This window comes from Aspergillus nidulans, chromosome VI, assembly GCF_000011425.1.
Source record: "Aspergillus nidulans FGSC A4 chromosome VI".
NCBI classification, from domain to species: Eukaryota; Fungi; Ascomycota; class Eurotiomycetes; order Eurotiales; family Aspergillaceae; genus Aspergillus; species Aspergillus nidulans.
The window spans coordinates 2,027,478-2,042,698 of NC_066262.1; the positions used below are offsets into that span (position 1 = coordinate 2,027,478).

General features: G+C 50.3%; 5 protein-coding genes across 5 annotated transcripts, besides 1 other annotated feature; 2 read left to right on the forward strand and 3 right to left on the reverse strand.

Annotated features, from left to right (window-relative positions):
• Window positions 1-15,221: part of a sequence feature (contig 1.51 915..1114266(-1)) that runs on past both edges of the window.
• On the reverse strand, window positions 615-3,920 carry ANIA_03021 (uncharacterized protein; the record flags this gene model as incomplete). The annotated part of the gene is made up of 7 exons (XM_655533.1): window positions 615-1,205; window positions 1,255-1,701; window positions 1,757-1,764; window positions 1,898-2,010; window positions 2,055-2,449; window positions 2,549-3,226; window positions 3,288-3,920. 7 exons carry the CDS (start codon window positions 3,918-3,920, stop codon window positions 615-617), a joined length of 2,865 nt encoding a protein of 954 aa, XP_660625.1.
• On the forward strand, window positions 5,499-10,126 carry ANIA_03020 (uncharacterized protein; the record flags this gene model as incomplete). The annotated part of the gene is made up of 5 exons (XM_655532.1): window positions 5,499-6,997; window positions 7,046-7,190; window positions 7,713-7,782; window positions 8,352-8,459; window positions 8,742-10,126. The coding sequence occupies 5 exons, from the start codon at window positions 5,499-5,501 to the stop codon at window positions 10,124-10,126; spliced, it is 3,207 nt and encodes a 1,068-aa protein (XP_660624.1).
• On the forward strand, window positions 10,521-11,603 carry rpnL (proteasome regulatory particle lid subunit RPN12). Its single transcript, XM_655531.2, has 2 exons — window positions 10,521-11,177; window positions 11,253-11,603. The coding sequence occupies exons 1-2, from the start codon at window positions 10,626-10,628 to the stop codon at window positions 11,529-11,531; spliced, it is 831 nt and encodes a 276-aa protein (XP_660623.2). The 5' UTR covers window positions 10,521-10,625; the 3' UTR covers window positions 11,532-11,603.
• On the reverse strand, window positions 11,678-13,003 carry ANIA_03018 (uncharacterized protein; the record flags this gene model as incomplete). Its single annotated transcript, XM_655530.1, has 2 exons — window positions 11,678-12,710; window positions 12,792-13,003. 2 exons carry the CDS (start codon window positions 13,001-13,003, stop codon window positions 11,678-11,680), a joined length of 1,245 nt encoding a protein of 414 aa, XP_660622.1.
• On the reverse strand, window positions 13,135-14,835 carry ANIA_03017 (epoxide hydrolase family protein; the record flags this gene model as incomplete). The annotated part of the gene is made up of 9 exons (XM_655529.1): window positions 13,135-13,192; window positions 13,254-13,342; window positions 13,398-13,553; window positions 13,633-13,753; window positions 13,812-14,001; window positions 14,053-14,061; window positions 14,111-14,383; window positions 14,434-14,567; window positions 14,615-14,835. 9 exons carry the CDS (start codon window positions 14,833-14,835, stop codon window positions 13,135-13,137), a joined length of 1,251 nt encoding a protein of 416 aa, XP_660621.1.

Genomic DNA, 15,221 nt, shown 5'->3' on the forward strand with positions numbered 1-15,221 from the left:
CGTCGATCCGAATGGTGGGTTTCCCGTTGGAGCTCAATTGCTCCGCACGCAGCCAGATATCAATCGCCAAAGAAAAGGGTTTCCAAAGTTGAGAAAATTCTAGGCAGACGAAGAAGCAATAGTAAGCCAAGGATTAAGGAATTAAGATGAAAAATAAAGGTCCATCTTCAAGACTCAAGAGCTCACCATCTATACTATTTGACGAACCGGCGCGCAGGCAGTGGGGAAGGCACCAAGCAAGTGGATACACCTATTCTTGCTGAAGCTTCTAGTAGTAGTCACTTACCTCCAGCAATACCTCTGCATGTCTTGCGAAAAATCCTTGAAAGTGGTCTGTTGAACTCCTAAGCTCCTGTTGAGTGGCTGTTGTGAAGCAATATGGATGACGTCGATCGATCATCACGCAACGATGGATGATTCTTGCCGATAATTGTCGGAATATCTTTTTGCCGTTGCTTACGCTAGCCATTTCTGGACAAAATCCTTTTCCTTAAGGAGAGAGCTACGGAACAAAGGTGGCTTTGCTAAATATATAAATCTGCTCCAGGGGAACTATATACATAATGCGGGTACCTAGTTGTAAGCGACCTTTTAATGCGGAGGGAGAAATGCTTCTAGGCGGCCGGCAATTCCGGCAGATTGGGTCTGGGTATCGGTTGAGTCTGCAACCCTTCTATTTCTGAGTCGATCTGCCGCGAGAGCGATGATGGCTGGTGACGCGACCGGTGGAAGTCAGCCAGTGGACGATCTACTAGCAACCGGTCGAATTCTGACCGCAGATCATAGTCGCTGACAGCCTCCCCACCGGCATGCAGGCTAATCGTTCGGAGCATCAGTTTGCCCTCTCTCGTCCAGAACGCAAACACCTCATTCTCCCCAGGAAATGATAATGCAAGCTGACTGGGCTGAAAAGCCGAGGGGCTGATCTTGGATATTGCCTTCTTCATCTTCGTCGGGATGAGAGACCCGCTGGCGGTCGAGTCGCACAGATACATCTGCTTCATACCGTTTGCTAGCACGAACCGTGAGCCTGAGGGTGATTGGGCTCCATGTACTATTCTGGGACTAATGGTGCCATTGCTGGGCGCCTCGCCAGAGAGTGAGAATGATATCGGGTATTCTCTAGCGAGAAATGCTGTGAGAATGACCGTTTCGTTAAAGCTGTCGTAGAACACACAGGTGAGATCTCCATCATCAGTGCTCCACTGGAGATGGTTAGTGGCTTCCTAATGGATAATGGATCTTCTTACGTACAGGTGGGAGTTTAAAGGATTTGGAGCCACCTGGTTCAAGCTTCCATTGCCGTTGAGTGCAATTCCACACGTCGACATAAGCGTATTGGTTTCCGAGATGTGTAGCGACAATGAAGCGTCTGCCATCAACGGAAAATTGGAGCTTCCTGGCAATGACTTCTTCTACGCCTTTTCGACCTTGTCCTGATGTCTCATGCTTACCACTGAAGTGTGCTTCTGGGACATTTCCAACGGCATAATAGCCTGTTTTACCACCCAGTTGAACCTGAGAAATCTCAGTCGTACAAATTTCATATACTCGGACTTCGTCTCTGAGAGTGAATGCCACGTATTTATCATCACGAGACATAACCATAGAGGTAATCGGCGAAGATAAATGCGGCGTTTCAATAGTCAGCTTTGCTTCAGGAATGGCGCTCTTGTTTCGGAATACTAAGAGCTCATAATGCTATTAGCGTGTTAGCGAGGTCAAAAGTCCAAGTCTGGAGGCAAATTCAAACTACCTCTGCTGCTGAAACAATCACAGCACATCGCTTACTTCCAGCTGCAGCATGCTGCACGCCAGTGACTTCGTAACGATGCCCCATGAATCTCCTTCGATCCATGAAGTTTATGTCAAATCGTATCACCGAGCTGCTTCTTACGTCCCAGATCAAAAGACTCTGTCCGGAAGCCGAAAAACAGAACCTTGGCTGTTGAGGCGGACTTTGCCCCTTCGAAGACTTCGCAGAACCTCTCCTGAAAAGGGAAGTGGTTCCTGTCAAGGAAAGCGTTACGCTCTTAAGATCTTTCGATAATGACCTAATTAACTGCTTCTCTTGTGACTGGCCCGTTCGCGGGCGAGCAATGAACGGATTCAGAACATCGGGCGTCGTTGGCGAGTGGCTTTTGCTGGATAGTTTGAAGAAGGACAGGCTAGATGAGGTAGGTGATACGGGACTTCTCAAGCCGTCGACCGAACCCATACGCGATAACTGGTCTGTAGAGTTGGTCCTCGAGCTTGATCGCGACGTTGTGTGTCTTGATACCGAGTCTTGCAAGGAGTATCGTCCACTGCTTTCCGAACCAGTATTATGTAGGGCGTCCGATGCCTGGTCAAGTGATTCGATCATACGGGCATGCTGTATCTTTACATTTCCAGGACAAAGGGGACACATTGCATTCATGGTGAGAAATCGGGACTTGTCTTGTAATTGCTTGAAACAGTTAGCCAACAGCGCAGCAAGGCAAACGGCGATGGACAGAAATGAGAAATTAAGGGGGGGGAAGATCCGTTAACAGGGACGTGTTCCTACTTCGTACGCTTTCCTGTCCGAGCTCCTCAGCTGTTCCTCCAGAAGCGCCTCAGGAACTGGGTGGACTGCAGGGCAGTTGACAACGTACACAGCACCCACATTCCCCCTCTTCATTTGGGTTGGATGGCCGAAGGCCTGTGAAGACGAATTATGCAACCATTGGGTCAGATGTTTTTGATAATCATGCGAGAAAGCTTCCAATTCTCCATTGCAGTCCCAGAGCTGGACCCTGCGGTTGACCAGCCATCTCATTAGCAGACTTAGGGCTGAATCCGTGGAATCCCGTAGCGGCGAAAGCTTGCCCCACGAGTCTCTAATTCTTCTGGTCTGCAGAGGAGCATGTTCGCCGGCGTTTTGGCTCAGTATCACTGTTGCAAGTACTTGCAAGGATGGAGTGTCGAATTCGTCGTCGAATGCAGCCAGAATTGTCCTAGCTAGCTTTTTTCTGTTGTCTTGCGTCTGGGTGTAAGCCTCTTCTACCTTTATCGCACCGGCACTTGCGTGTCCTTGCTCTTGGGAAAACCGACGGCGGTCAATATGACAGTGTATCAGAGCGGACTCAGCTGCCCATAAAAGATCGAATAGGAGGTAAAAAGATGTCAGTTGGTCATCTTTTTTCCTCATGAGCGCGGTCAAAAGGTCCGTCACCAGAGTGTCTGGCGCACCAGGGAAAGGATACTAGCAGCGTCAGCCCTGCCAATTTGCCGATAGACATCGCGGCCTTTTGGGGAAAACGTACAATACCAGACGAAAATACGGGGATGTAGGCTTTACTAGATCTTAGTAGTGATTGTTGAGCATGAAATAAGTCCGTCGATCCGATACTGGCAATCGCCTTCGGGAGCAGGTCGTTAATCAGGAAGCTTTCTGACTTGGAAAGATCAGGGTGCTCCCAAGCAGACCGCATCGCCCGTTCCAGTCTGAATTTCGTCTCGGAATTCATAGGCTCGCCGCGCAGGACGAGAAGCCGAATGCCGACGAGAAAGGTATGTCCTATGAGCTGGCGATATCTCAAAGATTCCGAGGCCGTCGGCTTTGCGCAGGGAAAAAGGTCGACCTTGACTTTCGTCAAATACATCAACGTTGAGAAGATAATATCGGATGACACTAAGTACGGGGCAAAATAAGGATTGCAGTCCTGCGAAGTGGCCAGGCCCTGGAGATACGTTCGTTGCATATTGAACAGTGTCTGTATCCACAGGACTGACTGCGTCAGAGACTCCATGTCCGGCGCATGGCCATGATGACCTGCGCTCAAAGCGATGCTTGTGGCAAGTCTCGCCGCATGCTCCCCTATGATTTCGTGGATGATGTTTTCGAGATCCCGACGGCTTAGCTGCTCCCACACTGCTGCCGCGAGCGGATGTGACATTGCCACGAGAACGGTTGGAGTACATGCGATGCCCCTTTACACCAGGGGCTTCTGGGCCATGAAACAGTACACAAGTACACAAGACGAAACAAAAAGACAGAGATGGCACAATGAAATTGTTTTTGGTGATGCTTCTAGGAAGAGGCAGAGAGAGAAGGCGCCCTGGCCTGGGCTGGCGGGATGACGAGGGGAAGACAGCGGCTAGGCGCCCGATGATTATTACATGGTATTTGATTGCGCTGCAGAGTTGAATGGCGGCTTTCAGCTGATGCATGGCTGCGTGTCTTGTCCTACCCGACTGTCTCCTGCCATTGGCACAAATCTCAGCGCGACGGTTACCCGCCAGGAAAAAAGAAATGCTGGATCGCCACTGCACGCCAATCGGCCTCCGTCTCCCGGGATGTCTTACGTTTGATGTTTGACGTCGCTGGTTTGGAACTTGAATCATCATAAAACCTCGCGTGGAGGTATCAGGTGCCTTGGTGCCTGAGGGTGAGAGCAAGGGGGTTTATCTTCAACCCACGCGGACAGCTCATCACTGGTCTAAGAGCAAGGTAGAGACAGTAGATGACACTTGATGAATTACGTACCATACAATCGCACAATGAGAGTTTGCAGATGAGGGAACCGAAGGAACCAGTGCGAGTCAATATTGAAATCCAATATTTCGATACTGACTCGAACCTGCCGCCAACATGCCGTTAAGAGTTGTCGGCAGGGGCTTACTTCTGAGATAAGCTCGACCTGTCCCACCCTTCTGATCCCCTGGTCAATTGGCTTGTCTCGGAATCTGTACTGCAGAGTCAACATTGTCAACAATCACAAATGTTGGAGCCACACAACCATGAGCTGAAGGCTCTCAGGACAGGCGCGGGGAGACCCCGAGGGGGACCCAGTCACGCTTTCCTTAGATGGTTAAATGCATAGTCTAGAGAACGGCAGTTGTCGATCATCACCGCTCCCTTACTTCTCTAGGGCATCCATAGCACAGGGCGTTTGCTATCGTTTACGGTCACGGATTCAAAGGGGTCCCGGAATGTGTGACCTCACTGCAATCTGATAGCGCGTACTTGGGACTATTACAAAGCCGCTTCAACGGCTTCTCAATGACCGGCGAGGCACTGATTTGCCAAATTAGTCCCAGATCTCTCATGGCCATGGCTCGCTTCAAGTGCCGACTCGTGCCAGGCCCCGGCGTCACTCAGGGCGGAGGCTTACCCAGCACCTCCAGGCTTAGCTATGCTGCTACCCATGCCACATTCCACCCAGGCTGGCCGTTTGAAATCCGGAGTCTTGGTTTTCGTGGTAGGGTTTGACGCGTGTGTTTTGTCAAACGAAGCAGAATCTTTCCTTCACTCATGGCAGACTTGAAATTTGATTTTGCAAACGAAACATTCGACCTCCCGTGTAGCTTCAATCAATCAGGCGTCATAGATCTACTGTGACTTGCCCGTCCGAGTCAGGACTTGTTGGAACTGGAAATTCCTGGGAGCGGACTGTAAACTCACAATACAAATCCTCCCTTGCCCTCTTGCTTCCTGCCTCGTCATTCACGGTTCGACAGCGACGGTCTCACCGATGGTTTCACTCTCTTTTCTCGCGGGAACACTCTCCCTTGTCATTGCTTGTTTCGTCAATGTCGTGGCTGCCGATTTTGGTTATGTCACTGTCGAACGGCTCCAGAGAGCCCCAGATGGCTGGATTAGAGGTCCTGTGGCGCCGCCTTTCAAGATGATAAAGTTTCATATAGCTCTCCGTCAGGAAAAAGCTGCCGAGTTGGAACAAGTCACTCTGGATATGTCGACTCCTGGCCATCATAATTATGGCCGCCATTTGAAACGTGACGATGTTAGGGCTTTTGTACGCCCTTCTGGTGAAACCATGAACCGAGTTCTGGCCTGGCTCGAATCAGCTGAAATACCGGCAGAATCTGTCAGGACCCATGGAAACTGGATGGAGGTTATACTACCTGTGTCTCGAGCGGAGTCGTTGATGAAGACAAAATTCCATATCTATACTCATCGAGATACTCACAGACGCGCCATCAGAACCCTTAGTTACTCGGTTCCACGAGCACTCTTTCCGGATATCCAGTTAATTCAACCTACGACTCATTTCGGGCAGGCCGTGGCGCAGGGGAAGCGCCCAAATTTCCAGCCGGTTGCTGCAACATTCGACCGACTGACCGCCGACTGTTCAACAACCATCACGCCTGACTGTCTCCGGGAGCTGTATGGGCTCTATGACACGAACGCAAAGCCAGATGTTCGCAACCGCCTTGGAATTTCCGGTTACTTGGAGGAGTATGCACGCTACAGTGACTTCCACCAGTTCATGCATCAGTTTTCGCCAAACAGGACAGAAGCCAACTTCTCTGTTGTCTCCATCAACGGAGGCCTCAATCTGCAGAACTCATCGCTCCCTAGCTCCGAGGCTAGTTTGGACGTCCAATACGCAATCTCGCTGGCGTACAACACATTTGCGACATATTATACTACTGCAGGTCGCGCACCGTTTCTGCCTGGGGCTACCGGGACAGACGAGGATATATCCATCAATGAGCCGTATCTTGAACAGCTCCATTATCTTCTTGACCTTCCAGACGAGGAATTGCCCGCAGTTCTTACGACCTCGTACGGCGAAGACGAGCAGAGTGTTCCCGAATCGTACGCTGAGGCGACTTGCAATCTGTTCGCTCAACTGGGGGCGCGCGGCGTCTCAGTAATTTTTAGCAGCGGAGATGGTGGTGTTGGAGGGTCATGCCTAGCCAACGACGGCACGAATCGGACTAGATTTCAGCCCATATTCCCAGCATCGTGTCCTTTCGTCACATCAGTAGGCGGGACCGAAGGTATGAATCCGGAGAGAGCCGTTGAGTTTTCCGGAGGCGGATTCTCGGATCGATTTGCGCGCCCATCATATCAGGATTCCAGTGTTCTTGGTTTTTTGAAGACACTTGGTGGCAAGTGGGATGGATTATACAATCCCCAGGGAAGAGGAATCCCCGACGTCGCCGCGCAGGCCAACAACTATATTATCATCGACCATGGCAAAACATATCACATTGGAGGCACCAGGTACGTAGCTTTGATCTGATCAGATCTCTGTACTAACTGATAGACCAGCGCCTCTGCGCCTGTCTTTGCAGCTATTGTATCACGGTTGAACGCGGCCAGATTAGAGGACGGCAAGCCCAGATTGGGTTTTCTCAACCCGTGGCTTTATTCTTTGAATCAAACCGGATTTACCGATATCGTGGATGGCAGATCTGTAGGTTGTCTGGGGGCCCCAGGGGTCGAAAACCTTTATGCTAGCTGGAACGCAACGCCTGGCTGGGATCCCGTCACGGGCCTAGGCACTCCGTTCTATAATACGCTGGTGAAAGTGGCAAGAGAGTTGTGATTGTGATCTCCATTTTTGTATGCGCTGTACTATACTCAGGATCGTGGACCCCAGTCTTGTGATTTTAAAAATTCATGTACATTTGTGCTTACCTCAAGATGGATGATCACCCAGATGAAATATACCAACACGGATGCTTTTTTGACCTCGCCAGCACCAAGTAGAAGGCGATTCCGTCGAGCACGTGCAGCACGTGCTATGTTGACTCGCTGTCTTACCATGTGAAACTCTTCGCAACAAAACGCCTAAACTTCGATTCCAGGAACGGCCGTTCAGGGCATCCAAGATCATTTCCGATTCGTTAGATGACCAATTCTCTGTCGTTTAATCAGAACCTTGTCCACGCAAGCAAAGTGCTGTAGCAGGAAAGAATGCTCCAACAAAGACTAGCCTCGACCTGCCTGTGTTTCAATGAAGACCAGGCCCGGAAGTTCGGCGTGGGCGAAGGCAATTAGTGCGGGTACGTACGTACAGGTCACACTGTCACTGAGTGTCAATTGCACGGTACCCGATCTGATTCTTGCAGCCGTTAAGTCGCCAGTCCAGTGTTGGAGGCCTGCCGGTGCCTCTGTGCACTCGAACTCATAGTCCTCGAACCGCCGAACCCATTACATCAAGCTAAGCGTCGAAAGAAAGTCCGGCTTGTTCTTGGCGATCTTGTCTTCGACGGTCAATGCCAAGCCAAGCCCGTTTTCGCCCCATACCTGTCAACCAATCGATCCAAGCGTCATCTGCGGATCGCACAGGGCTTACGAAGCGGCTCCAACCGCGGCCTAGCACTCTGATTCCCTAGAACTTTGATGCGCGGCAAGGCTGGTCCAAACCTCCGACTCACGAAATTAGTTCAGGCTGGTTTGCATCACATAATGCATAGGCATGAATTATGCCGCTGAGTCGCGAAGGCGTGAGGGTTTTTTAGGCTTCAAGAGTGATTGTGAGAATGCTGAGCCGTGGGCATTGAGACTCTACGATACTGTCTTCGGGTTAGACGGATTTGCTCTAACTTTTGGAAGCCTACTCCGTATACAGACCCAAAAACCAAGCGGGGCTTGACTCACAGAGCGCCTATGATGTACGGGTGTCACCCTCCTTGGCCCCTTTGCTCCCGACCACGGATCGTCCGATCTACCTACCCATGTTAGTGAATCAACTCATCACATCACCATCAGCCAACAATGATATCTTCGGCCTTTATTCTTAAATAATATTTTCCGACCCACGGCGCTGTGACGCGGTCAACGTGATGAGCTCAACATCACCGTTCTCTGTTGCTGTCGCTTCTAGGTCCATTTCAATGTCCGTCCCGTGCGCTTGAAGCAACCTTATCCCTTGCGATGGCCTCCGGAAGGGCAGCCTTTCCACGGCCACTTCGGCTGATTTGTCAGGCATTGATCGCTGGGGTTCTAATCATTATTTTAGGCCATACAGCCTACATTCTTCACACCCGCGTGCCGCAGTTCGGGTGGGAAAAAACCATTCAGTCTTCGTTGAACGGCCGGCCACCAAAGGTACCTCGCCCAGGTCCGACCAGCAAATGGGCTACGGCCGAGTCTCCGCCAGAATGCCAGAAGTTCCCGGCTGCTGAATTTGCGGAAGATGGGATACAGGTGACTTTGAAGACGGGGGGAGCCGAGTCTCGCGACCTGCTCCACTCGCATGTTGAAGGTGTCACATCATGTATACCAAACCTTCTAGTTGTATCTGACATGGGGCAGCAGCTTGGGCCTTTTTACACCCATGACGTGCTAGCAGACGTGATTCATGTTTTATCTGAGGAAGATAGACTGGTGTATCAGCGGCAGCGGGAAGACCATTTCTACTGGAACAAGAAGCTGCAACCAACCAAGGCAGGATGGAGACTGGACCGATACAAGTTTCTAGCCATGATCGAATACGCTTACGCCCGAAATCCAAGTGCGAAATGGTACGTATTTATGGAAGCCGACACTACCGTGATATGGCAGAACTTGGTACAGCTTCTGAGCCGCTACAAATGGATTGATCCTATATACATTGGATCTCCGACCCCAGGGAGGCCCATAGGAACATGGTGGGACCCGGAGCCAACCTTCTTTGTCTACGGCGGATCAGGAATTGTGCTTTCTGTTACTGCTATAGAACACCTGCTACGGGAGGATCTAGAGGGGAGTGCCAAAGCCGAGTCGGGCCAAACATCGCAGCTTTTGATCACCAAGTACCAGGACATGGTCCGAGAAGACTGCTGCGGGGACTCGGTCCTCGGCTGGGTTGCAGCACAGAGAGACGTGAAAATTAAAGGGCTATGGCCAATGTTCAACCCTCATCCTCTGCATGGCACACCTCTAGGCAAATCTTATTGGTGCCAGCCCGTCATCACCTTCCACAAGAGCGACCCCGTCCAAGTGGTGGAACTATGGAAATGGCAGACTGAGAGACAGAAGAAGGGAAATGACCCGCGCCCCATCTTGTATTCTGACATCGTCGACTTCTTCGACTTTGAAGCCACTCCTGTCCGTGAAAACTGGAATAACGCCGACATGGATTCTTTTGATGCATCCACACACGAAGCCCACGATTCCTTCGACTCCTGCAAAGAGGCATGCCACAAACACGACCACTGCTTCCAATTCACATACCACCGCAAGAAGTGTCGCATGGCACGGGTTATCAGGCTAGGTAACTCTGTGTCGATGGATGGAGATGGAGACGCCAAAGCCGGACGTTCACTGGCGGGTTGGGATGTTAAGAAGATTAAGGAGTTTAAAAAGGCTCATAACTGTGAAAAGGTCGATTGGCCGGAACCAAGTACGGAGCGGATATTCTAGACCATTTGCCTACAATTTATGAAACGTAATCATGATTGATACGAATTAACAAGCATGAAGAGAGCATCTGATGCCTTGGTTTATATCCCTATCCGACTTCTAGATTTGTATGTCTTTTGCGGAGAATATGCTCAGGTCGGACTCGGTACTTGATGCTCATGTCCAAGCCTTTTCCCCCCCTCACAAGTAAGCTTCGGTAACTTAAATATTGATTGGCATGGACCATCTTTTCTTCAATGAAAAGCATAAAATATGTTAACCCTTTCGTCTCCATTACATAAGGACATGCAGCATAATGGTTGCGGACATGAGTCCACGTGATCTCACTGCCAAGCCGTGCGGCGAAGCTGTTAGGTGAGCTCTCCGACCTGAACAACGTCAACCATCAAGCTCACACCTCACAACTCCACACGTTTACTGTGCTTTTTACGATTTACAACACCTATCATCTTCAATATACCTCTTTTACTACGGTTATTGCTCCACAAATCCAAGTGCCATGGCCAGCGAACTGAGGTCCCTTGTGGGAGACCTCACCAATGCCGTAAATCGCAAGCAATTCGACACCGCGAACACCCTCCTCGCTCGCGCAAAGCGGACCCTCCTCCTCCAGAACGCTCTTATTCCCGCGTCTTCCACGAATCCTGAACTCCTAGTCCTCGCCCGTGAGACCCTCGAGCTCGGCGCCCTCTCCGCCATCCGCCAGACCGACGCCCCGGCCTTCACTCGATACTACCAGCAGCTGCAACCGTTTTACGATCTGGAGCGGGAAGGGAGCAGCACTCTTGACACGAGAACAAGCCAGCGCAGCAAGATTACAGGACTTTACCTCTTGCTGCTACTTAGCTCTGGAGACGGGTCAAGCTTCCATACGGTTTTGGAGGGTTTAGTTGAAGAGGCGAGCTTGAAGGGCGGGAATGTCGAAGATGATCCGTTTATCAAATATCCAGTTAATTTGGAGAGGAATTTAATGGAGGGGAGCTATGATAAGGTCTGGCGCGAGACGAATTCAGAAAGGGTGCCATCGGAGGATTTCGCGCTGTTTTCGAACGTATGTCTTGCTACGATTCCGCCGAATAGGTCGGAATATCACACGGAAGAGAATTCTTTGCTAATATATCTTTAGGTGCTTGTTGGAACCATTCGCAGCGAGATCGCGGATTGCTCCGAGAAGGCGTACCCATCTCTCCCGATCTCCAACGCCAAAAACCTTCTCTTCCTTGAGTCTGAAGGCGCCGTTATGGAGTTTGCTCAGCAGCGTGGATGGACACTTCGTGATGGACGGATATACTTTCCTGTTGAGCCGGAGGCGGCCACCCGCTCAGAGAAGGATATCCTTGTGGCCAGCAGCACGATTATCGAGAATGCGATTGGGTATGCGCGGGAGCTGGAAACGATTGTCTAGATGCGGCTTTGTGTGCTAGTACTGGTTGTATTTGTGTTTAGAGCGATACAATTCACGTCTTCTCAATTCTTATCTGAGGGGTCCAACTGCTTGCATGTTGAAGTATGAGCCGTCCATCTCTACGACTTTATCATGGAAATCGTAACTTATACCTCCACCCGCCATACACAAACTCTCCGGTCATAAAAGCTACTCGACACAACCCGAATTTCTGGACCAGGCCCTCCTTTCCAGGTGTCTGACGCATAATTCATGCTCTCATGCTCCGTAAACTCTGCCAAAATTTCAATGACAGCTTTCCCTTCTCCAGGAACCGTAACCTTCACGATCCTCGTCCCACCATGCATACAGCTAGCTAAAACCAGGAACGTCCATTCCTCCTTACTGGTGGAACTGTGTGCACTAAGCAACTGCAACCTCCAAACCCCACCCCTTAATCCCATCTCTGCAAGGACCTCGCCCCTTCCACCTCGACAAGCATGGTACACACGCAGATGCTCGTCATAGCTACCCGTGAGTAACAATGGCTCACCATTTGCGGCTGCATGTGAAAGCGGAATGGGGAGCGGCAGGATAGATGTTACGCCTGCGGTGTGGTGGAGGGCTTTGTCATCAGATGAGACGAGGGTTGCTGGTAAGGGCGATTCCTCCTCTTCGTCCTTATCGTCATGCGCTGTCTGGTTGATTAAAACTGGGATATCTGCGAAGCGGCGAGTGTGTAACGCGCCAAAGTCATTTCCAGTGAAGAGATAAGGTGTAGACACCTTTTCTGCCTCTGAAGAGGTCAAGTACGAAGCTGCCGCGACAAACCACACCTCGATCGGTTGCTTCGCTTCGAAAGACCCAAGCTTGGTGACCGGTTCATCCCCATTCGCAGTCAAGCCGAAAACTCCCGTCCGCCCATCACTAAACGTCACGGCGAACCCGTCGGGGTTCGCACCGGCCCCTTTCGGGTTCAGCCAATTCTCCGGCAACCAAGCTAAGAACAGTGCTGGGATTGAGGGGTTCTCGTGAACGCTCTTCGTCCAAAGAAGCGTGAAACCTGTCTCAGTTTCTGGTGAGACAGTGAAGAGGGAAACGGAGGCGTCGCTTGTTGCAATGGCGAAGGTGTTTTCCTGCCTGGGGTGAAAGTGGAGATCGAAGACGGCAGCATTGATGCGATGGCATGATTTTTGGGTCCTGTATGTTGTGAGCACAGTTGGTCATTTTTGATCATCAAGATTAAGAATAAGCGACGAGGGAATGAAGGGCAGTAAATACAGTGCATCAGTCTCCGGATCCAGGTGCCAGAGTTGCAGGGATCCCGACTTTGATTGCTGGATTGTTTCTGATCCATCTGTGTCTGTAGTCTTTGTTTCAGAGAGGAGGTAGGTGCCGACTACGAAGTTATTGGGAGATGCTGGACAGAATTGGAGGCAGCTAGGAGGCTGGTCCAGATGGATTGTTGTGGTGGAGGAGGGATGCTGAAGCATTTTATCTGTGGCAACGATATTGGAGGCGTGTGTTTGATTTTATGTTTGGGGGAATATGGAGAAACTGTTTATAGGGTTTATTGTTGGAGTTGAAGAGTTGCAAGACATATAAATTTGATACAGGTCGAGATTTACTTTTGCGCGGTCTTGGCAGTTGGCGGCGATCTATATCGCAAAGCTAGGTATGTCCTGTATTAAGTAGATTATACCTAAGACAACCATATTTTTCGGGATCCTGACCCGAATCTACTTGGAAGCACTAGACCACACCTGCGTCACGAACTCCGACAGGTCCTCCTTGAATTTCTCAGGTAATTCCAATGCCGCGAAATGCCCACCCTAGGTACTGGATCAGTGATCTTGCGAACAAACAAAAATCGTTCAGGCAGTCTACCTCAGAGTGCTGTTTGAAGTACACCAGATTCCCAGTCTTCGCAACCCAGGATTCTGGAACAGGAATTAGCTCCTTAGGGAAGTAGGAGAACCCGAATGGCTTGTGGATATAAAGCTCATTTAAAAAGGGTGAAGGGCCGGGCGGGATGGGGTTTGTCTGGATGTTCTCAGTCAACACGTCAGTATAAAATTAAAATTACACCAATAAATTAGCGGCGTAGATAATGCGGGCTTACTTGGCGGTAGGGGTATATAGCCCTGGGAAAGGACTCCGTGAACCAGTAAAGGGTAACCAGTTCTAGTATTTTGTGTTTGGAAAAGGGAGTGTCTGGCCAGTCGAGATATTTCTCTCCGATCCTGCACACTATTAGATATTCTGTAGAGTAAATAATACTAGTAGATTGGGGAGGATTACCATGCAAGCAATGCCAGAGGACTGGAGGCAAGAACATGACCGATTGTGGCTGGTTTGGTGCCATGTTCTTCTGCGTATGCCTTGCCGTACGTAAGAAACCAATTCGAGCGCTCGAAACCGCGTTTCTCAAGCTCGTTGTGATATTCGTCTGAGATCCCCTCTGGACGCTTAACCAAAGGGCAGAAGTTGACTCGGGCCAGGGTCAGTCATGAAAAACAAAACGGCCGAGAACCGGACTTACGGTGAACCGCTAGTAGAGTCAGCATTCACACCTTCAGCGCGGTATAGATCATCCTTACCTTTACAACTGTTGTAGCCTACAGCTAATATCCGAGCAACGGTGCTTCCAATGTCGCCTCCTTGAGATACATATCCGCCGGAAAAACCGAGACCTCTCATCAGTTTATCGACAATGCGGGCTGAATCGGCATTCTTAAAGTCTCTATCAAGTGGCGGGCCGGATGAAAAGGTGTATCCAGGTAGTGAAGGCACGATCAGATGATACGGCAGAGTACTGGGAGAGTACTCGTCCTTGAAAAGTTGAAGCAGCGGAAGAAACTCGAAATAGCTCCCTGTCTTGGGAGTGAGATTATGCCTCTGGGTGATACTCAAAATGTCTTACCAGGCCATCCATGAAGCAGCACAATAGGAACCGCATCTGCTTTTTCCGAGAACAGGGCTGCGAAATGAATAGTCAAACCCTCGATCTCAGTTGTGTACTGCGGGAAGATGTTGGCATGCTCTTCAACTGCTCGCCTGCGATAGTTAGGGCCAAGCAATTACGGACAAGGAGGCTCATATACCAGTCGAAATTGTTCAGCCACTCCTCCTTCATGGTAGACAACCACTTATGGGTGACACCATACCGGCCGTCTTCCTGGAGGTTTTCATACGTCTGGGGGGCAGTCCTGGAGAGCCTGAGCAATGTCTTCAAGTCGGAGAGTTGCTCATCCGGAATCGCGACGCGAAACGAAGATGGCGTGATGGTCGCGGTGGAAGGGAGCTTAGTGAAGGGAGCAGTCATCTTGATATGTTGCTTGGTGAAGCAGGAACTGGAGATGAGACGGGGTATCTGATACTATATAGATTGCGGACCGTGGATGCGGGGTTGATGGGCGGACCGAGATCTGCACTGTCATGAAATGTTTTGTCAGCTCGTAGACCTATATCAGAATGACTCACAATTACCTTGTGCGTGACGGCGTGCTCCGTATTATTAATGCATAGGCAGCTCATCGGATGACGTTTTTTTCAGTGGTGAGATAATGCGGGGGCTCCTACACTAGGTATCCGGAGACTCTGCCTTTGTCGTACTGACAAACCTTGAAGAATTGCCATTACCTGTAGGGCCCTTGATAGATGCTCATATGTTTTGAAGCAGAGTGATGTTTCATGAATGTGACTTGTACG